Source organism: Lutjanus erythropterus, chromosome 18 (assembly GCF_056507025.1).
Source record: "Lutjanus erythropterus isolate fLutEry1 chromosome 18, fLutEry1.hap2, whole genome shotgun sequence".
NCBI lineage: Eukaryota > Metazoa > Chordata > Actinopteri > Lutjaniformes > Lutjanidae > Lutjanus > Lutjanus erythropterus.
Genome location: NC_139334.1, coordinates 21,824,603 through 21,848,330, shown reverse-complemented (window position 1 = coordinate 21,848,330; position 23,728 = coordinate 21,824,603). Strand labels below are relative to the sequence as shown.

Sequence of the window (23,728 nt, the reverse complement as noted above, 5' to 3'; positions counted from 1 at the left end):
TGTACTGCAGTATTCATTTTCGAATGCACAGCTGTAACATGTTTATAGTTTTATTTTGCACAATTAAAATATGCAAAAAAAATGAAAAATGAAATACAGTGCATGAAGAGGCAAAAAAAATCCTCCACCTCATAAAACTGCTCCTTTAAAATGCTCCTTTAAAAGTGAGCCTCAGCTACACCAGTATGAGACACATTTTAAGATTGGCCGGCAATCATAATATGATGAAACAATTAACCATTCGCCCCAAAGTAACTCTTTTTTTTTTCTCGGAATATTTGTGGGAATCAGTGGGATTGAGTCATGTCCTCTGTGATTCAACAATGTTTCAGCACCAGCTGCACGTGGCTCATATTTTCCAGGAACAAATTACTGTGCATGCACACATCTTATTCACACACCATGTCTACCATGTGACAATTTGCCTGCCATCAATGGCCACTTTATAAGGATTTCTGTTACTACTCAACGTTATATTTAAAGACACCCTATCATTCTTTCACCTCTATACTACTACTATACTACAGCTGTCACTCTGACAACTGTATGAATTAAAGGATTGTATGTTTCTTGACATGAAGGTCCCTTCTTCTTCTTCTTCTTCTTCTTCTTCTTTTTTCCTCTAAATTAGCCAGTATGTAGGCTGTGAAGCACCACAAATGAGCAAAAATAAACTAGGAGAAAACTGATCAAACAAGAGACCCTTTTCTTTATGACTGTAGTTCAGATGCTTTCCAAAATGAGACGAAAACGTTTTAAATGTTATTGTTTTTCTTGCTTCAGCGATGATACCAGTTCATTACTTTTTAATAACACGCGTTCAACTGACTCTGGTTGATTACAGCGTGCACAACCTCCTGACGGGCGCTTATTGTGTGTGTGAGCTCAACAGAAACTGAAGTTAAAACTGGTTATGTATGTTTGTGACTTCTTTCTGGCACCTACACTGCCTTGTATTTGTCTGTTTCCTTGTTTCATTGTCTCCACCAGGACTCTGCCTTTTGCAAGTTTAGACTAGATAATTGTGCCCAGTATCTTTTCCTGACTTGATACTTGATGTACTGACAAACATCAAGGCAATTACCAACTCCACTGTGTTGTACCCCAACAAAACCAGTGCTGCTGTTCATACATTACAAGGAGCAGTGAAAACCACGGCACGTTTGCCCTGAATCTGAATACTTCAAATCTTTATAGGTCCACAAAGTGTTGCTCACTATGACTGTGTACATTTCTGTAGTCTATGAAGTTAGAAAAGAATTCCATTTCCACCAAAGACAGCTCAAACTGGATTTGTCATTCTTCCAAACATGACAACTATGAGCAGTTAAGATAAAATCCATTGTTGATTGGTCTACAATAGTGTATAACGTAAGCCTTATATAGGATCGTGCTTGTCTATACAAATACAAATACGGGCTATTTACATATTAATGCCTATTATTCTATATTCTCAAGTACGATTTTAAGTGTAGGACTTATTCTTATGATGGAATATTTTACACCACACAGCAGTGGCTCTCAAACTTTTACTGGCATGCCCCCCTTCAGAAGCTTCCTACCCCACAAATATTCATTAACAATAACTGAAGGAATTGGTAAAAATAAAGATTCAAGTTGAATGTTATTAACATAATAGCATCCCCAGACTTTTTGTTTGTTTCTCCTGCAAAAATAATATTCATTCAACTTTGTTTCACTCTATATTTCCTCCCTTGGTCATCCACACCCCTCACGCAGTGGCTCTGCAACCGCCCATGTGATATTTTGAATGAATTGTTTTTACTTGTAATAAGAGTATTTCTACACGGTTAGTATTTCTACTTCAGTAAAAGATTTGAATACTTTTTTCCAGCTCTGGTTGTTTTAAACCAGACACAACACCGGTATTGTGGACACTGATGCTCATATAAGTGCATCACTAAACCACTTCTTTAGTATTCATGTTTGAAGGTTTGGTTTTGTTGCTTACATGTAGGCTACTGTAAATTTATAAGATAATATGAGCCCGTGTATATAACTGCTTTTCCCTACTTTACCCTTAGTCCCGCCTTAAGGAAAAACTCGACGGGCTTCTTTTACAGTAAAAACATGACGACTCAATGTCCCCTTTTCATCTCATAACACTCAATCAAACGTGACCACTTGATATGATGTACTGGAAATTTGCCGCGGCCTTCTTTTTTCAGCAAAATGATGGTCGTCTTGTCCAATCGCGACTCAAGTAGACGCTTGTCCCCGCCCATTTTTGGCTCTTGAAAGTGCCTGGACTAATCAGCGCTCGCCTCCGTGTGTTCAGCCATTTTGTAAGAAAATCAAGCAAGTCTGCCGCCCTACCTTCGCTTCAGACCTGCAGTTTTTTTCTTGTGCAATGGACGGGTAAGTGAAAAAGAACGACACTTAAGACTTTATTTTGTAGGACAAATCGACCTCGGATTAATTTATTTTCATAGTTCGGTTTCTTAGAAACATATTTTGATTCCGACGGCTGTTTTACTTAACCATTAGACCAGGAAAGTTTTGAAACAGTTTTTTTTCCACCAAAACATGCAACAGTTAGCAGGAGCGTAAGCTAACTAGCAGCTGCTAGCCGTCGCTACTGCTAACAAACGTTAGTTATGTGAACGTTCCAACGGTCATAGTTCATGTTTTTCTTTAGAGATGATTAAACATAATTTAATGAGAGTTGAGATTTGAGCAGGCTTGTTCGTTTTGGCAACACACTGGCAGTACTCCGTCGTTTTCTAGCGCAGACATTAGTTAACATGAGCTAACTGTACCTTGGTAACGTTAACTTGGTTTCACGGGAGCTCAAGCGCTAACGTAGCTAAAGCAACGTGTCTCATTTCCGCATTCATTTGTCTGCGGAGTGCCTGCCAGGGCCATGTTGAAGATGTCTGGCCTGAACATTTCACGTTGATTCAATCAGAGACTTCTACGCCGGGTTATCTAAACAGGGTAGGGTACACAATAGCGTGTTGTTTCATTCAATCAAGCGTGTTTTACTCTTTTGATCACCTGGATTCGACAGTTTCAAGGACTTTCTATGCAGTGGGAGGGTTGTGTAGCAGTCGCTCAGCAATACGCGTAACGTAAAATCGTAATTAAGAGATTTGTTTCATCATTTCTTCTGCTAAGTTTCAACACTGAAGTTTGCTTTTATGTTTTGAAACCCCCTCCAGCCGCCTAGACGCTGACTTGTACCCTCTGGGATCCGGCTACGTCCCTGAAATTGAGTAAGTATTTTGTATATTTTTGCATGGCTGACTATGCGGTGCTTTCTGGATTATACGCTTCCTAAATGTAGACTTATCTGAATGAGGAAGTCAGTTCGCGTTGGGCTGAAAAGCACCACATCATCTATAAAGGCTGTTTTTCTCCAGGGTGCAGAATGTGGTGTTGTGATGAACTGTTGAACAGGATCTCGTGATATGAGGCTAATGTTTTTTTGATATCCTGTGTAATTCTGAACTTTCTTTCTCTTTCACAGCAGTGTCCATGACATATCAGTTGGCACAAAGGTAGGCATTTTTTAATTATCTCTTTTCAGCTCTGTTTCTTTTTCATTTTCCCGTATTTTACTACCTAGACTGCATTAATGCCAAGACTAACAATTTGTGTCTAGTTCAGTAATAAAGTCAACACTGTAGCTGTATATTTTTGAGTTATGTTGATTGTGACACTATCATTTGTCAGATTGTGCCGCTGTGGGATATAATCTTACAAAAATGTAAATGCAAAGAAAACTCGTTATTTGTGCTCAAAGCTTCTTTGATGAATATGGTAACTCCAATTGCATTGCAAATGTTTATGTTTGATAAGCCAATAAATGCCAAAATAAGAGCCATTTTGAACTACTAAACCTACTGGAGGCACTTTTTTAATCATATCTTTGCAGCTCTACCCTCTCACTTTCCCTTCACTGCTTAGACTGCATGGATGCCAAGATTAAAAGTGTGTGTGTGTGTATAGTTTGGTAAAATTTTTGACATGGTCTTTACAAAGTCGGCACTGTAGTTTTACATTTGTAATTGGTGGTGTATCCCCACTGAATCATTTGTCAGTTAATATCCAGTAGGACTTGTAGTTTAAACGTGTCTCATATTTTGGCATTGATAGCCTTATTAAACATACACCCTCAGCTGTATTTAGAAAGTAGCTGGTAGTCTGATAGTAAGTTTTCATGGTATTTATACTTTTCTAACTGTTGCAGGGATTATCATGTGTTCTACAGCAGCCAAATTAATTCTTAAGAATCAGAGGTTTGAGAAATTTTTCAAGTCAGAATGGAAATGGAAAAGAACTGTGCTGACATAGGGGACTTAGTCTGTCAGTTTGCAAGAGCTTCCTCTATAATTACAGAACTGCTGTCCAAAGCCATTTCTCATGTGTAATGAGTTTGCAGTTGCAGGCTGGCTCTCCTTTTAAAGATTTATGACATACAACGGAATGGTCAGCACATAAAGGTTGCGGCAACTCCTCAAGACTGTGGACATGGAATATTTGATCATTCAATTAGAATAGATTATCTTAGGTGGGGCTTTATGCTTTCCTGTCCTGTTTCAGTTGGGTTGTGTGGCTGTTGGGAAATGAAACTTCCTGTTGTTTATTTTGTGTGTTCCTTAATAGCCTGTTGGCCTTACTGGAATGTTAAGAAAGCAACTGAATCCAGCTCTATTCTGTTTCATTTCACAAGTCGCCTCACAAGACTGCTCAAACAACAGATCAGCAAAGTATTGTCCAATGTTAATCTTTTTTTGCTTCAGTAATCAGAGAGCTGTTGCATGCGTATGTAACTAAAACAGCAGCTCTTCTCTAGATGTTTGTGTTTGCAAACGATGTGTGCAAACTTGTTGAAGCGGGAACACATTTGTTTTTGGCAAACTGCTGGTTGTTAACTGGCATACCCAATAAAAATGCCTGTTTAAGGAGTAATCCTTAGTAACAGGGCCTGGGGCAGCTATGTGTAGGTGGAGTAATTGAACTCAACTTCAGCTGTAACTATCCTCCCGCAACAGTCCTCATCCTCCCGGGCAAAGGTCTTAACACTGTTTAAACAAGCACTCTGATACACACGCCCGTAACAGGGACACACCCCACCCCCTCTATTCGTTTCAAGCCTGTTTTTCAACATGTTAACAATGCATGATTTAATGGGTGCTGATCAATACTGTAGACTTGTCTCCTGGTGTGGTTCTTTGTTCTTTAGCTTTAACTTTTTTTCTGGATTTGATGCACTGTGGTAATGATGATGCTGAGTTATGGAGCGCTGCCTTGCTGGAATCTGTAATTATTCCGTCTGGGCAGAGTGTCTGGCATTCCGCGGTTGCATTCCAATCTCCCCCCTCCAGCCCCCTGGTGAGGCACAGCTCCCTGCCCCCCTCCACTGGCAAAGGCTGATCACAGTGAACAAACATGTCTGTACCTGTGCTCGTCTCCTTTGTGCTTTTTCCTGAGAGATTACCGCCCCCCTCCTGCAGGAAGGTCCAGAATAAGGTCGTTTGCAGATGCCAACACAAGTACAGATGAATCCCCTCCGGTTTAGTTGCCTTATGAGATCTTAATAGGTTTCTTTTTTAAAGTTGAGGATCCCATTTTCTTTTTCCTTCTTTGTTGCAATGCAGCCCAGTTGTGATGCAGTGTATGGAGCAGGGAAATTGCCTCCAGTCCATGTGCAGTTTTTAAAATTGAAGTTCAAGGTAGGCCATTGCCATTGTCACTAAGAGGAAGCTGCTCAACAAGTTTCAGTATGAGGGCCAGTAATGTGTCATCACCTCCCAAAGGTTACTATTATACTGTCAGCATTCTGAGCAAACAAAGGATGTGAACAAGTCGATACACATTCAGAGGGTTTGTGTTGGAAAAATGGGTTTGGCACTGTGTTGGGAGTCAACTAACAAATCATTTATAAACTGGATTTATAAACTTTTCTGCTTGTGCTGCTCTCTGCAATCTTTGCCACACTCCCTCTAAAACCTATAGGTATATTTTTTTAGTCAGTTGTTACACAATTCTGTGTTTTGTGTGTGACTTGATGTTTCTGCACTGCACTGAGCTGTAGACTGCCTCAGCTCTGTGGTTATTATTAGAATGAGGAAGTAGGGGGAGAGAGAGAGAGAGAGGGAGAAAAAGCCGAGTCCTGCCATGGAACAGTAACCATCAGTCCCCAGGAGGAAGTTTAGCAAAGCCCTGGAAGCAGGCCTGATCTTTGTGCTCTTCCTGTTTGGAGTTAGTCTGCTGACTGATTATGTGACACCGCCCACCCATGACCATAGAGTCAGACTGGAGCCACTTCCTTCATTTCTCATGGCTTATATCTGCCCTTGGCTCATTTATCAAACCAAAATATTATTTTTTACATTTTCTTCCCAGTGACCTGAACATTCCACTCCTACCCATTCAGTATAGTCTGTATTGCAAGCCTCTTTGTTGTTTTGTACTCATATTTGTATGCCTCCATGCCAGCGACAGCCATAGCTGGATGTGTGTTTCTGGGTTGTCCGTCAGTATGTACATACAAACATCTGTCTGTCCCACTCTCATGATCTCACTCCCACTCTCTTGGGGGAATTTCTTTAACCTTTGCACAAAGGTCCATTTCGACTCAAGGATGAATTGATAAGATTTTAGGGGGCAGAGATCAAGACCACTGTGAATTCACAAATTACGTTTTTGGCCATAAGTCAAGAAACCATATGGGGCTGCAACAAATTATATTAATTGTTGAGTCAGTTATTATTTCAATTATCAATTGTTTTCTCACTCAGTTAGTTGTTTGATCTAAAATGTCAGAAAGTGGTGAAAATTGTCAATCAGTGTTTCCCAAAGCCCGCGGTAATGTTGTATTTTGTCTAGCAATTAATCAGTTATTAAATTAATTATCTTGGTTTGAGTAATTTAAGGAAAGAAGGTATAACTCTCAGGTTCCAGCTTCTTCTTCTTCTAAATATGAATATTTTCTCCTTTATCACTTTAAACTAAATATCTTTGGATTTCAGGGAGAATAAGACATTTGATATTTGGGAAACGGTGATCCAACATATACTTAATAGACCAAACAACTAATTCATTATCAAGAAAGCCAACGATATGTTGTTTAATGGAGAAAAGACACCAGACAATATGTACATTTGGGAATCTGAAATCAGAAGCTTTAATTAAACCAAATAGCGATTTGAATAAAAGTTGGCAGTAGTTGCAGCTCCAAAAGCATATGCTAATGATGGAGAAAAAAAAAGACGACTAATGGAATACAATTAAATGACATTTTATATCCAAAAGGTCAGCTTCACTGTGACATCATTATAGTTCTGCAAAATCACCCTCTTCAGACTGTTTAAAAAAAACACCCTCTTTTCAGTTGCATCCCATTCTTAATAACCAATTCATTAAATTATTCTGAGTTGTGTCAGTCTTTCAGTCTGTGTGTCTTAATATTAGCTCAATGATTTCCTGACATGTTTACATTCCATATATGTCAAGATTTGAACATTGGCCAAAGTATGGGGCCCCTGATCCTGAAGCCTCAATGGAAAGCCTTAGGAATGTCTCTTGTTGCTCTAAGTTCATGGATTGAGATAGCAGACGCTGTTTGTGTGGGCCTCAGAGTGAGAGTGACCGACTCAGCCAAACCATCTGGAAGTCAAAGGGTAGTTTATACTTGTGCTTACAGTGTTGTGCTCTCAGAGCAACCGACTCCAAGCCACCCCTTTACAATCTTTAGAGGCACCACCAAATGTGCTGTCACAGTTCACCTTATTCCTGCCTTTAAGGGTAAACTTTTTAGCCTGACTGGAAAGCACCCCCAACACATTGAATATTTAAAGGCCAAGATTCGAGAGGTGGAGAAGAATGCTCACAAACCTGCATGACTGGTTGTTGCTAAAGGGCTCCGGGGCTCTTCAACTCCCAGAGTGTCCTTGGGGCTCCATATGTGTGTGTGCTGCCGTGTAACAATGCCCCTAGTCTCAGCCTGAACAGGACCTTCATTGTGGAGTGTTGTAGAGCTTAGGCTGCTGAGCCACTTCTTGTGACTGCTATACTTCATCTCCCACAACCACAAACACACTCACAGCCCTGAAACAGCACTTTATATCTACTAAAGAGAGTGAGGACAGACAAGGCTTTTTTAGCTGACAGTAAAGTAGTGTGGGCTGGGAGTATCCCCATCTTGTCATCAGGCTGTGATTCCTCCTCATAAGGGTTATGAGAAGATGGGTTGTACTGACTGACAGCTGCTGTTCAGATGAGATTTTATTGCTGAATCGTAGCTGTTCCTAATGTAATTTGAGGTAAAGCATAATAATTTACCGGGTTCAATATTGATATTTTTTTGATTGCCTGAGCAAGTTGGACAAAATCTGCTTGCCCCAAGTCAATTTTTACTTGCCCCTGTACAAATTGATTGTTGTTATTGGATAATAATTAAATAAATCAGACTACAGTTTATTGTCATATTTATAATCATCTATAAATCTATTTTGTCAAAGTTCAAGATGATGTCTTTTTAAAAGTCCTTAACCAAAGCCTTAACCAGAAGGCTGAAAACAGCATTTTCTGCTGTTTTTGCATGAAAAATAATTAAACCAATAATCAGTTATCGCTAGATTTACTTGGTTGACACAGCATTTTTCTTAAGGGGGGGAAAGGGGGCAGTCTTTATTCTTGAGCCCTGTTTTCAGTGGCTGTGACTTTAAGGTTTTGAACTAGGCCATACTGTGAGAGAAGCGCAAAAACTGGAATAGGAAGACATGATTATGATGGAAAGTCAAATATTCCTGCTGACAAGCTATATCACTTAATTCTTCCTGGTGAGAAAGGTGGAGTTCTTCTCATGTGTGTTTGCTCAATCCTCTTTTGGTTATCAGATTACTTCCTGCTTTATCACACAATGGCTGGGTAATATGAGAGCCGTGCTCTCCACCTGCCATGCTGTGCCCTCATTGGTGAATGCACTGAAGTGAACCATTGTTTTCTCTCCTTCTGCAGAGGGGATCCGACGAACTCTTTTCTTCCTGCATATCCAACGGGCCCTATATCATGAACTCAGGTAGGGGGGTTGCCATGGAGGGGTGATTCCTTTTTATTGAAGTGTTTGTCGTGCCTGGTTTGTTTGTGTTGCCATGACGATCAATCCATTATTCAAGAAGCACCAGAGCCTTCTGTTCCCTCCCTGATTGTATCCGCTTCTGTTTTTTTTTCCTGCAGCCAATGGCAACGACACCAAAAAATTCAAAGGTGACGTCCGCAGTCCTGGTGTACCGTCACGTGTCGTCCATGTACGCAAGCTGCCCAACGACATAAATGAAGCTGAGGTTATTGGACTGGGACTGCCCTTTGGGAAGGTCACTAATTTGCTGATGCTGAAAGGGAAAAACCAGGTAAGGACCAGTATATGGGGGTCTGCTCACCAAACCTGTATGTCTTGCACTCCTGGGTGAAATTTATCTTTAGGCCTGAGACAAGGGATCAGCTTTCTATCCCTCTGTCCTGACCTGAAGATCCTGACAATGACCCTTTTGTCACATCCTCGTGGTTTAGTGGGTAGCACGAGAATTTAACATGCTGAGTTTTCCTGGAAGATGACACTGACTCCCTCTGGAATGTCATCATTATCTCGTGTTTTCTATTACCTGCATTTCTGTGTCAAAACTAATAAAAGTGTCAAATGAGATTTGGCTAAAAATAGACAAGTAGTGATGGGCAATGAAAACGCTCATAATCAGAAAGATTTACAACAGATCTACTAATTTATTAGGATTGCTTAATAAATATTGCTTTAGAGCAGAACCTTATTATATATGATGGAGAAAATAAATTGAATATGTCTCACTGGTCCTCTGCAGGCGTTCTTGGAACTGAACAGTGAGGAGTGTGCACAGACGATGGTGAGCTATTATTCCTCTGTCACCCCTGTCATCAGAAACCACCCCATTTACATGCAATACTCAACCCATAAGGAGCTCAAGACGGACAACTCCCCCAACCAAGTGGTAAGTGCTTGCACACACTAATGCTTGCACACTTTGTTTTCAGTTTTACAGTACGTTTTAGGTTTAAATTACTGTTGAAGCCACTAAGAGTGGTGGTGTTTGTTAACTGCAGATAATGCAGCATTTTTTACTTCCACCAGTTTTGTATTTATTGATATAGAATTTGTAGGGCTGCAACCAATGATTATTTTCACTGTCGAGTATGCTGTTGGTTATTTTTTCAATTAATCGGTCAGTTGTTCGGTATATAAAGACCAGTGCTTCCCAAAACCCAAGATGACGTCCTCAAAGGTTTTGTGTTTGTCCACAACCCAGAGATATTCTGTTTACTGTCAAGAAACCAGAAAAACATTCATATTTAGGATGCTGATAGAAGAGGATTTTGACTTTATATTTTTATTTTGTTAATTTAACAGTTTAATAGTGATCCTTTTTTTAAAAAATAGTGATCCTTTTCAATACAGTGTCAAAACAGTGCAGTGTAATGTTATGTCTAACAAGTTTGTTGAAGCATGCTGATTAAAATATGGCAGTTGCCTTGACCAAAGAATTATTGCACACATTCACTCAATGTCCATGCTAAAAAGCTCTTCTTGTCGTTTCTCCTTAGCGTGCCCAGGCAGCTCTGCAGGCAGTCAACGCACTGCATGGAGGTGGGATGGGAAGCATGGCTATTTCTGCAGATGCAGGAAGCATTGGAGGAGCAACAGCCCAAAGCCCTGTCCTCAGAGTCATAGTGGAAAACCTCTTCTATCCCGTCACCCTGGATGTATTGCATCAGGTACAGGCAGATTCTGCAGTTTGGCAGAGCCACTACAGTTTTAACTGCATATAATATAGGCTTGCCAGGTTCTTTTTAATCTTTAAACAGGCCTTGTACTTTGGAAAGTGGGCATTAAAGTGACACTGTTTGTGTTGTGTTTATATAATCAAATGTTTGTCCATGGCTCACATTTATTATGTTCTCTGCAAAATGCTTTGCATATCTGGTACTGCTACATAAACAAAGTATGTGTTAGTAATAGTGTGAATCGGCTTAAAAATATATATGCAAATTTATTCTGTTTGTTTATCTCTGGTACAGTTGTAATGAAAAATTGTCTGAGGAAGTGTTTATGATATCATCCCTAATTGGGATGTCTCCCCTCCCCAGATTTTCTCAAAGTTCGGCACCGTGCTGAAGATCATCACCTTCACTAAGAACAACCAGTTCCAGGCTTTGATCCAGTATGCTGATGGAATGACGGCTCAGCATGCCAAACTGGTAAGACTGGTATAACTACTGCTCTTTGTCAAGACTTACACATTTCTGCTACTCACCTGCAAGTCAAACATCTTGGCAATGGCTGAGTAAGTTAAAAGAGTAATGCTAGACTCAAGGTTAAGAAGACGAAAGCATCAGGTGGCAGGAAGATGTGGAAGCATTACACTCATGTTTATAGCCACAGACAGGTAGCCAGATCAATATACAGTAGGCGTTCATATTACACTGTTTATTTTAATTGTGCTTATCAATTCCTACAGAAATTTCACTGCGCTAGTTTTAAGTTACTCTGGAATCTGTTCCTACTTGGAATTGGTTCCTGATGCCCAATCCTACTAATGAACCACATTAAAGCACACCAGTGCAGTTGCTGTGCAGTGTGTACACTGTGTGACCAGAAGATCAAAATTTGTAAAATAAATCACACATTGTCTGAAATCTAATCCTCCAAATCTGCCTCAGTCCCTGGATGGACAAAACATCTACAATGCCTGCTGTACCCTGAGAATCAGCTTCTCCAAGCTCACCAGCCTCAATGTCAAGTACAACAACGACAAGAGCAGAGATTACACCCGACCAGACCTCCCCACTGCAGACTCACAGCCCTCCATTGACCACCAGACAATGGCAGCTGCTGCATTTGGTAAGATTGGGACATTTAAAGAAATTTTTGTGTTTGGTTCTAATCTATAGCTATAAATGTTAAATGACTGTGTTTAGATAGTCCATTTGTCATTTAATTAGTGCTTCTAGATTTTATTTCTGTTATTCATCAGCTTAATTGTTTTTCAGAATTTTCTCTTTGATTTCCTGCAGGGACTTTTTTACTTTACTCAATTGTTAATTTTAAACATTGCTGAGAGCATTTCGCCAACTGCAAAGAAGTGGCCTTGCAAAATAGACAGTATTACAAATGTGCAACATATGAACAACACAACTTGAAAGTTTCCAATAACTTTTTCATTCTGAAAGAGGGATGTATAGTAACAAAGATGAGCATTAACATGTTGGAAGACAATTCAGTAAATTATCAAAGATTTAAAAGAAAAAAAAATGGTTAGGGGACTAGATGACCTTTTCCTTAGATAGCAGGGAGAAAACATTAATTTGTTAAATCTTTGAAACGTGGCTGTAACCTTTGTAAATAGGAAGCCCATTGTGACCATAACGGAGTAAATCTTTAAATTGTAGGTGAAGTGAAAAAATGGGGGACAGTTTGTTCATATTGGTTTGTTGTCTCTTGTTCCAGCTGCACCAGGCATAATCTCAGCCTCCCCCTATGGTGGAGCCCATGCCTTCCCCCCAACCTTTGCCATCCAGCAGACAGCAGGTCAGTATGCAAACCTTATCTTACCTTGCTGTTCCCTGTACAATGAGATCTATATCCCTTCTCCAAATGTGTTGCCTGCTATGTACAGTATTTAATTGGCCTTGATGCTAACACTCCATGGTAGGGATGTAACAATATCAAAACCCCTAGTATGATAATAATATAAGTTCTTGATACGATATTAAAAGGACAAATCATAAATTATTAAATAATGAATCTAATCTGTACAGCATTTTGGTCAATAAAAAATTCCCTTTAACTTGAAATGCTTCTGCCTTCCTTCTTCAATAAAAGTAGCCTGCCATGATGTAAGCATGCCCAAAAAAATTGGCATGAGTTGTCCTTGGCAGTTACCATTTGAATTATGTATGTACAATTGCAAAACAAAAAAAATGCAGCAGTTAGTATCAGTCCTTTTCTAAAATAAAAAGCAACATAATTAACCATGATATATTATTATTGTGATTTTTTGATATATTGTTACATTCATACTCTATGCGTTTCAGTTTTCATATTGCTCTTAACAGATCTCTTCGATATGAGGATAGAAATAAGTTGAAAGTAACAAGTGTTTTGTTCCTTTTAGGTCTGTCAGTGCCTGGTATTCCCAGTGCCCTGGCGTCCCTGGGTGTGGGCCACAGTGGCATGGCGGCTGCAGCAGCAGCCGCTAGCCGCCTTGGCCTGTCAGGGCTCGCGCCGTCTGCGGGACACAATGTCTTGTTGGTCAGCAATCTGAACCCTGAGGTCAGTAAACTCCACTAGGCTTAAACGGCTCCACATCCTGCAGTGCTAAGAAACAATAAAATGCCACAGTTTCATTTGTTTACACTACGGTTTATGGACCTGGATCCATTTGTTCAAGAGCTCCAGTGTTTTTGCCCCCCCATTTCCCATCACCTCCATGTGATCAGACTACCTTTACCACTGTTTTGAATTCAAAGGGGGTCATCGAGTCAAAAACCTCTTCTTTCAGGACCTCTCTGTGTTTGACCAAACCTGCTGCATTTTTCTGACCTGCCACTTTGCTCACTGTGAATTTTAAGTTTATTCAAAACACTAACTTCTTTATTTTAAAACTTACCATTTCATATCTTCATTTTTGTCCATTAGTTGAAATCATTCTTGAGTTGTTGGAGAGACAATATTACTTTTTTCTTTGTATTTTTTAGAGAAACACATCATGTTTACATTTTTTTCAATATAGTTTGTAGAATGTATAAGTAGTCTGTGACACTCATTACATTTATTGTAGTAGTTACTGTAATGTAGTCATTGCATTAGACATGTCAATTTTAAGATCAGCTTTTAAGTTATCATAAATTGATATTCACATTTGAATGTTTTATTCTAATTTTAAATAACCTAAACAAACCTAGTATGTAATTTAAAAGTACATATTGTCTCTGCCTTTTTTTCTGTATTTCATTGTTAATCTTTTTTTCTCTTCTTTTTCTCCTAGTGTTCCCATAGTGACAGTGCATTTTAATTTAGCCAGTTCTACTGTCTGAAGCACTACATTTCTTTGTGTATACTGACCTTGTTTTTTACTTCTTCTTTCTCTCTCTTCTTTCTCTGTCCCCCCTCTCCCTCTTTTCTTTTTTGTTTTAAAACCCCCTCACCTCAACTCTTGCCAACTGACTGCACGCCCCACGACCAATTGTTCCTTCTGTCCTCCTCCTCCTCCTCCTCCCCTCTGCGACTACTACAACCACTCCTCTTTCCCCCCACCCAACCCTCTTTCTCCCCAATTTGGACATCACCCACAAATTGAAAACATGACAAAAACACAACATTGGCACCTCTCTGATCATCATCTGTCCTTCCACTCTCTTCTTTCTTTCCTCCACCTCCATCTTCTCTCCTCTCTCCTCTCTCCTCTCTCATACTCTTCAACTCTTCTCCTTCTCCTCCTCTTCTTGTCCACTCTTCATTTTCTTCGTCCCTCATCTCCTCTCCTTCCTCCATGGTACTGTGGCCTTCCTGTGGACCTCGCTGCCTGTGGCCTGCGGACATGTCCCGACTCCACTCCACTGTCCTCCACTCCGCTCCGTCTCTTTTCCCCTGTCCCCTGTTCCCTATCCCCCTTTGGCCCCCCTGCCCCGCTGCTCCCCCTGCTGTCTCTAAAGAGCGTTACGCCACACTGCCTCTTTATTCTTTTCGGTACGTTATCATCCTTTCATCTCCTTTTTTTATTACTACTGTTACCTCGCAAGGTGGGCATGTCTTGTCTCATGTTGTTGGCTTTGTTTTTTTAACCACTGATGGCTGACCATCAGGCTACAGGGGCTATGAAGGGTGGGGGTGTCGGTTGTTTTGGGGGTTTGTATGACCTGTTTTGGTTGTTGTGGGTTTGTGTGAGAAAAGTAAGGTGAGAACACCACACAAAGCTGCAGCATTTCATTTAATTTCTAACAGAAGTGGTTGGCTGTCCATGGGCAAAAAACATTTGCAGTTTTTCATCTTCAAAGAGCACAGCCCCTCAATGGAAATATTGCCCCACTAAATAGAAATGTGGGGATCATTTTGTTCGGGAATGAGGCGGGAAGCCGATCTAAATTCTAAAGCATCACCCGCAGGAAAAGGATAAAAGTCGACACTTTATTTGGTTCCACATGGTCCAATTTCTAAGCCATGAAAATTCATCAAATTTTATTTCTGTTGCGTTGATTTTTCAGTGGTTGCCTTGAGTCACTCAGCAACAGTACACAGAAAGATGAAATGCTGCCGCTTTTTTAGTGATTGTGAGTTGACATATCCCTCGGATTATGTCACCATGTTACTCTTTTGCAGTCTGTCTCAGTTACTCCAATGTGGGTATGTGCATGTTTAGTTTACTCCTGCATGTCTCTCTATTAGGCCCTCGAGTTGGTCAAGAAATCAACCTTTTCTTCACTGTAGAGCGGTCAAACTGATCAGAACCACTCATTTTACTACTCTGATTTTTGCCTTCAAATCACTCCCTCCCCCTTCTCAAGCAAAACCATTTTAGCTGTCGGCATCTGTGTAATTGTTATCTAAGAGGGCTCATGTAGGATTAGCTCTAGAGATGCAGAATTAAACAGAAATTTAGTAGAATAGCCTGACAATTACTTTTTAATCAGCCAGTGCTCATTTAGCAGTATGAATATTAATGTCCCTGATTTGATGGTTTAAATTGTTTTTGTTGCTGTGATTGGCTGTGTGGCTCCTGCTAAGGCTGTGTTGTTCTTTGTTGCTTTTGTGTTGTGACACCTTCCTCTTCCTCCCTAGGTGTGTATGGCGATGTGATGAGAGTGAAGATCCTGTTCAATAAGAAGGAGAATGCTCTGATCCAGATGTCTGACGGCACACAGGCTCAGCTAGGTAGCTACACACCAGTCCTGCAAAACCACCATTTGCTTTCTTTGATCTATAATTTTCTTTCATCTTGTTTATGCCTCACATAATTTTGCGATACAGTATTTTGAGCCTTTACCAAGTAGGCCTTGTTTTACCCAGTATATATAGCACCCAGGAGTGCACTTTTAATTTAAATTAATTAAATTGGCCCGCCTTTTGCTTAATTGATAATTGAAGCTATTCAGTTAAAGTTATGTTGAATCCGGGTGTCCATGGGGTCTGAAATCCAGCAATCCACTAACTTAAATTTTAGGCCTTAAAATGTCTTAAATGTCTTTCCATGGACACGTTGAATAAACAAGGCTTAACTTTTACAACTCGTATTCGGTTCTTATTTATAAAAGGGACAAAATAATGGGTGGAATAATAATACAATATTTACTCAGTATGTTAAGGTAAAATAATACAGGTATAGTTGCACCTGCAAGTTTGCTTCCTCTTTGGGCAGAGATGTTTGGCAGCAGAAAGTCTAGTCACCTCATTGTGGCCATTCACTCCCACACAGAAATGTCAAAGGCAAGTTATCTGAGGGCTGGCTGGACAATCCCAAACATACAGCAGAATGACCAAAGATTCCAGTGGGGAAAAGAGAGCTTGATGCAAAACCAATTCATCCACTGAATTTTAAAATCATTTATCTACATAATAACTTTAGCTTGAAAGCTGTCATAACTTAAACTACATGTGGGGGGGCCTGGTTAAGTGAAAAAAGACTCTAAAACACTAATACATAAACAATTTACTGGGAATGTTTTCATTTTCATTTGCCTTTTGTCAGTTTGGTCAAATTTGTCAATAGCACGAAGAGGGATTGGTACACAGCTTTATTGAGACTAGCATGTCAACATGACTGAGTAGATTGGCAAGATTCAAGAAGTTCAGAATAAGTATTAGAATACAAACTCCTCCATATTGTAATTTAAAGAAAAGAAAATAGTAAGAGCTAAACCAAATACTTTAAAAACTAAACTGAATTCAAAACAAATACAAATATATTTAAAATAAAAACTAATGAAAAACACAAAACTATCAACTAGGATCACTGATACAAAATGGACCAGTACATCTTTACCATTAACAAAGGAAAAGTGTGTAAAATCTGACAAATCAGTCTTGTTATGAGATGGATGTAGAAACCAGGTTTGTATGTGGTTTTGACCGTTCTATTAATTTTTTGTCAGCCATGAGCCACCTGAACGGCCAGCGTCTTCACGGCAGAGACATGCGCGTGGCGTTTTCCAAACACACCACCGTGCAGCTGCCCAGAGAAGGCCACGAGGACCAGGGCCTCACAAAGGACTACAGCAACTCACCGCTGCACCGCTTCAAGAAGCCCGGCTCCAAAAATTACTCTAACATCTTCCCACCCTCTGCAACACTCCACCTCTCCAACATACCGTGAGTGCTGCTGCTGCTAGAGCCTCATTTTCATTCCCACTCTCCTCCCCAGCAGCTTTTTGTGCTCTAAGCTTTTTCCTTTGTAGTCCTGACTCATTTTTTTTCTATATTTAGTGCTTGGGATTAAGTAGTTGTGACAGTATTTTCTAAACATGCTACTCCAGAGGTGCAGTTTTAGATTTAATGATGCCTCTTGTGTTCTCACCATACCAGTAAATAAACGCAAGAATGCAAATAAGTAAAGGGAGAGTAAACCCACATAAACGCTTTGTTTTTTTCCCTGTCTCCTTTCAGGCCTTCTGTGGTGGAGGATGACCTCAGGAGGCTTTTTGCCAGCTCAGGAGCCACAGTCAAGGCCTTTAAGTTCTTTCAGTAAGTCTCACTCCAGTCTCACTCAATTTTATTGAATTGTTATGTTCGTATTTAACACTCTACAGCCTCCACAGTTGTTATGAAGTGTTGATTCATTGTTTAGAGTCAGATTTTTCTCTATGCTTTACCACACACCTTCCTCAGTCTTCCAAGCTACAAACAACCCTCACAGAAGTGGGCGGCCTGTTGACACTTTGAAAACACATTCTTCTCTTTTCTTTCAACAGAAAGGACCGCAAGATGGCCCTGATCCAGATGGGCTCAGTCGAGGAGGCAATCGAGTCCCTCATCGAGTTCCACAACCACGATCTGGGCGAGAACCACCACCTTCGAGTGTCCTTCTCCAAGTCCACCATCTGAGTGCCTTTTCTTCCTCCCTCCAAGTTGACCGCCACGTGAACGCGACTTTCGTCAAGGTTGCCTTCAGTGGAAATGGCCACCATTACATATTTATGGCCGTGGTTCTTTGTAGAACGTTGCTCCCTTCATTCCCAGTCTTAATTATGCCCTGTCATAATAAGGTTTGAGTATAGGATTTGAATTGATTCTACTTGTTGATTCTGGTACTGAGTCCTGGTTCCAATTTTTGTCACAAGACACCAAAATATGTTAAATACCTTCTTTTATTTTGATTGATGGTGTCATTAACTGAATTTCAGCTTTTAAATTAAGATATAGACATGAATGTCCCATGCACAAATTGTTTGCTGTTTTACAGTTGTTTTTATTTAAACTAGACCTGCTAACATTAGCTGATTCTGGGGCATTATAACCTGCATTCTTGTACCATGCAGCAGTATGTTAGACATCACCACTGCAGGAAGTCTACTCTGTTTTTTGAAGCTTAGTCACACCTGTAAGTGGTACTGCCTGTAATGATGTCAACACGAACCACAGGCGTTGGTCCAACTGTAATTGTAAACTAATAGGTCCAGATCAGTTGGTAGAATCATTGGTGTTCCTGATCAAGTCACAGGTTTTGATCAAATTGGAACTGGTTCTCAGTACTCAAACCTAATTATTAATATGTTCCATCATTAAGTTTTAAGCAGGGCCGTGGGATATGGACAACATTCTGCAATGAACACATTATCATATTGGAGGTGAAGTAGGGGCAGCTGATGAACTGTCACTTTAGACCAAATCGCTTAAAAAAAGAAAAAGACAAAAAAAAACACCCTCCACCATGGATGTATGCTTACGTGGATGAATCGTATCCACACCAGACACACTTCAGCATTCCTTTTACTATGATAGTTGTGTGGATATATCTGTGTGTGTGTGTGTGTGTGTGTGCCTTTTTTTGAAACGCCACTTTGAACCTGTTTGGCCAGTCAGAAACGGTTTGAGACAAAAGGATTTTGTTTTGGCTCACAGACCACCCAGCAATTTCTTTCCCCTAGTATCCATTTTTATTTTCTTGTAACTACCCACCTCTTTGCTTCGGGGGATCCATACCACTATCTGAAGTTATTGAATAAGGACACGTTTTTCTTTCGATGTCTCTTATCTACAGCCTTGTGCCTTACTTTGCCCCTACCAGATTGCCTAAAGCATTGCTCTGGCTTCATTTGGAAAAAAACATAGCTCTCAAAATGTCTTTTTTCATGCCTTTTGATATATACCAGCATTGTTTAAAATGGGGGAAAGTGGCTCATTCAATCTTCTGTTTCCTTTTAAAAACTCAAATGTTTATGTTAAGGATTTGTATGCATATATCCCCATTATATGTATGTAGAAACTATGAATGTAAGTCAGTTAGATGCCTAATATTTTTGGTAGGTGATGTAGCTCTGTTAGGTGTGTTGTGGCAGGAGTAGAGCTGTATCCAGCCTTCCTGTCTTACAGTCCCCATTCACCTCCATTTTAGTCCTTTTCACGGTAAGGACAAAAGTGTTTGGGGGCCTCATTTAACCATATTATGTTCATCTATATGTGGACGCATATATATTCATTTATCTTTTCTTTTAATGTTAGCATTTACATGTGTATCACTTTGAAGCTTAACTGATACCTATATGTAGTGGCTGGGTTTGATCATTATCACAGTGCCTTGACTCCCTTTCGAGTTTTTAACCTGAGGCTGAAACACTTTCTGGCCCGGTCAGTTGACTTTGTTTACCTCTCATTCAGGTGTTTTATCTTACCTGTCTGCAAAGATGCCTTTATCCCATTTTATTCAGGTAATCCTACCTGTGAGAGGGCAGCTTGGAGGCATATGTCAATTGAAAGTAACAGCAGTCTTGGACTGTGTCTAAAAAAACCCAGTATATATACTTTTTTCTCTTAAAATTCAGGATAACAGGATTACAGGGTGGGAGCAGCCCTCACCCATTCCCTGTCTGTGTCCACTTACACCACAGTCAGGTTCTTTAGTGCACTTTTACTCTGATAGGTCCAAGTTGGCACCATCACGCTGAAGTCTTAAACGTTGTCACATTCCTGTGTGCCTCAAAAGCACCAGTTTCCACAGTCGCCTCGACCACTGTAGTTTTGGACCAGATACAGAGGAGCTCTGTCTCTATTTTTGTAAAAGATTATTATGCATGGTTTAACAAAGCTTCATGTAGCTGCAGACGGTTATTGCTGTTAAGGACCAAAGTATCTTCTTCTACCCCCCTGCTGTTTTGTAGTGTTGTGATTTCTTAAAGGTTTTTCACATTCTTGCTATTCCACAAGTACACAAGGCTTCAATTTCCTTATTTCCCCTGTTTCTCAGATGCCTTGGACAAAAGTCACATGACGTTGAAATATTTTGTGGATTTCAACCTATACTGTATATTGTATCCCTTTTTGTTTGACTTTACAAAGAGCCTACTTTGATAGAGATCGCTTTAGAAAGGATACTTAAATTGAACCACAGTCCTAGCTGTGATGTTGACAGTGTAGAAGATATGCCTTTTGATTTTGTTTTGTTAAAAGCTTTTATTTTTCTCTCCTTTTTTATATGGGGGTGGGGTGGGGGTTATTGTATGAAGCGGGGTTGATGGTTGTATATATTCATGTTTTTGTACCACAAAATCATTTGGATTATATCCACTTTACGTTCAAAACATGTATATTTTGATAAAACAATACAGACCTATTGAGCTCTCCGGAGCTGTAAAAACAAAAAAAACTTTTGTAACACAAAGACATTAAACCTATCTGAACACAGAAGTGTCTCTGTATGTGCCCCGCTCCCCCCCTCCCCCCTTTGCCATTCTGTTCTTGTCTCTTGCATCTTCTGCTGCCTTCAATAAATCTTTAGTTTGTTCCTTCTTTCATCTGGCCTCATTTGGTTTCTGTCTCTTCCTCTCTGTCCTGTGGAACTGCTGCTCTGTAACAGGTTTTTAACACCTCGTAACATTTTCCACATTTCCCATCCTGTTTACTACCGGTGGGTTTTTTTTTTTAATCTTTTACTGTGTTTCCAACTTTGTACTCATCCCATCTGAAACTTGACTGACTGCTCATCTGGGCTCAGCTCAATCCCGTCACAATTCCTCGACGGAGCGGCTGCGACGATGACAGCGGGGCGGAGGAGTTAATTTGATATGCAACGCTGGATACTTGCTGTTCTCAATGATTTCTGAATAATCCGCCATCCTTCCTGTGCTCTGCTTTGACCTTTTCAGTTTAGCAGGTCTGTCCCGACTCTGAGGAGATGAGTCAGGTTGCTGTGGAAACCAAGTCTCTGTATCTCACCAAGATGAATAATTAAGATAAAACACAAGCATGGCTATCGGGCATATCTGGCATCCATGTTTATCACTAGGTTCCTCAGGGATGTGAGAGGAAAGCCTCAATGACAAACCAGTCATGCACCTTTTTAGCCACTAGGGGGAAGTCTTGCTCTCTGCTTGTAATCAAAGGCTGTTGAGCAGAGGTGACTTTACCTGCCACTCACACAATGTCAATAGTTAGTGGCTTAATCTCAAGTGCCTCCTTGGGCTTTCTGGCATTATACCTTCTTTTTTTTTCCTTCGACTTCCTTACAGAGAGCGGTGGAGAGGATTAACCTCAGATCTTCCCTGCCTTTTGAGAGAGGGACAAATGAGAGAAAAGCTGAATCGAGTCCAGGGGTGTATGTATTTGTGGCTGAGAAGAGCTGGATTTTCGTCGTATAATCCCAGCAGTTTGTGGAGTGCTGTCTTAAATGTAGTGAGCTCCAACTTGGTGTAGATTCCACAGTGGAGGCACTTGTATCTCCTCTGTTATTCCTTTGCATAAGGAAGCATGCTTGAAGGTCATTGTAAAGACAGATACCAGTCTCAAACATGCTAGGCAACATGACAAATCTCAACACCATGTTTTAAGATGCTAAAAAAAAAAAGGTTGTACATTTGAGCATTAAATTTATATTAATGTTAGCCTTAAGGTGGTGGAACAGTCATCTTTGCCAAGATGTGTTCAGGTGCGGTTTTCATTTTCATTTTCAGTATTAGTCAGAAAACTCCATGGCAGTAACTTTATGCTTTGATGCTGCTTTGATACCTCAGACCCTTGTTTACTTGCTGCATCTTAGTATTTCACTCTGCACCAAAGAGTAATTTAGAGCAGGGAGCAGTCTACACAGAATCCTCTTTGGAATATATTGAAATGCAAAGAGATTGCATAATTGGGTGGAAAGATAACTCAAAGTAAGATGATCCAAACATAGATTTGTGATGTTCTTGGGTTATCAAATTCCAGAAATCACTGGCACATAAAATTCAGTACTTCATATAATTTTAATCTGTCGAGACGCGTTTTAAAAAAAACGCAAACTGGCAAGCACGATATGTACAGCACGGGTAAACATTTATTTTCCAAAAGTGCTCAGATCCAAAAGTTATGACGGCAAAGGAAAAAAAAGCCATGCAGAATGTTCTGCACTTTCAGTTCCAACATTCAAAACATCAAGAACATCACTCCATTTGTGCTTTTAACTAGTTCACCGTGTCACACATGTTACCGTAGCCTACCCCACCTCCTCACCATTTGTTTGCAGAATCCAGACCCCTTGAGATGATTCTGGCTTCGTCCAGCGTTCTGTGCACGGGACTAAATGAAACCATGTGAGGCAGAGGTCCTTCCACATCTGGCAACATTTATTTACATTAGTATTGCAGTCTCTAATCAAGCAAATACTGGCAACTGCCGAGGCCACACACAGATGCAAACCTGGTGGTGACTGAATGGGGAGGGGGCAGCATGGATGGATTACTGAGCAGGTCTACTGGGGACAGACCCAGGGGCCTAAAGGGTCAGCAGGCCCTCCTGGGCTTGACCTGTAAAATATCACTCAAAGAGACATACCAAACTGACCATGAGGAGATGCAGAATGACCAGAGAGACAAAACGACTACAAGACACCATATGACTACAAAGAGACAAGGTAAATGACCATATGGAGAGACAAAAGTACCAAAAATTAACCTGAAAAGACTAAAAACAACTATTAAGAGGCACTTAAAAACACCACAAAAGGCTGCAAAATACCCCAAAACAACCACAGACACAAACCATAACTGCCATAAGACAACTACAAAGACACAAAACAACTATGAAGTGACGCAAAATTACCACAAAGAAACACAAAACTACAGAAAGATGTGTAACAACTACAAAGAGATGCAAAATGACAATATGAAGGTAGATAACTACTAGGAAAAGCAATTACAAAAACAGACAACCACAAAGTCTGTGTCTTCCTCCCAGGAGAGGTGAGGGGGCCTTTTACACGTCTGTGCCCGGGGGCCCGTTGTCTCAGAATCCGTCCATGGAGAGGCAGGGTGATGAAGTGGTTCAAGAAGCCGCCCTGTAAATAATTTGTGGCATGTTGAACCCCAACAAAAGCCAGTTAGTCAGTGAGAAAAAGAAATGCTGGATGTTTGATGTGTGAGACTTGAAAGAATCGCTGCTTTGTTAGTAAACAACTCGAAGACGCACATTCATCTGTTTGCGTTTTAAGACGTGGAGCTGGGAGATACTTTGTGTGTCTATAATTTATGTTTCTGTTGAGCTGAGTTA

The 23,728-nt window shown here is 40.3% G+C and overlaps 1 protein-coding gene across 4 annotated transcripts; it reads left to right on the top strand.

The window, feature by feature from the left end:
• Positions 1 to 2,297: 2,297 nt before the first annotated feature.
• ptbp1a (polypyrimidine tract binding protein 1a) lies at positions 2,298 to 18,373 on the top strand. 4 transcript variants are annotated; one of them, XM_084741789.1, is made up of 16 exons: positions 2,298 to 2,379; positions 3,183 to 3,236; positions 3,491 to 3,521; positions 8,989 to 9,049; positions 9,208 to 9,380; positions 9,846 to 9,992; positions 10,603 to 10,773; positions 11,146 to 11,256; positions 11,719 to 11,899; positions 12,506 to 12,586; positions 13,173 to 13,330; positions 14,713 to 14,746; positions 15,836 to 15,928; positions 17,146 to 17,362; positions 17,657 to 17,734; positions 17,962 to 18,373. In XM_084741789.1, exons 1-16 carry the CDS (start codon positions 2,372 to 2,374, stop codon positions 18,092 to 18,094), a joined length of 1,731 nt encoding a protein of 576 aa, XP_084597915.1. In that variant the 5' UTR covers positions 2,298 to 2,371; the 3' UTR covers positions 18,095 to 18,373. The 4 variants fall into 4 exon arrangements, with proteins under 4 accessions (XP_084597915.1, XP_084597916.1, XP_084597917.1 ...); XM_084741790.1 differs by having other exon boundaries at positions 2,324 to 2,379; positions 3,494 to 3,521; XM_084741791.1 differs by lacking the exon at positions 2,298 to 2,379 and adding an exon at positions 2,858 to 2,958.
• The last annotated feature ends 5,355 nt before the right edge of the window (positions 18,374 to 23,728 follow it).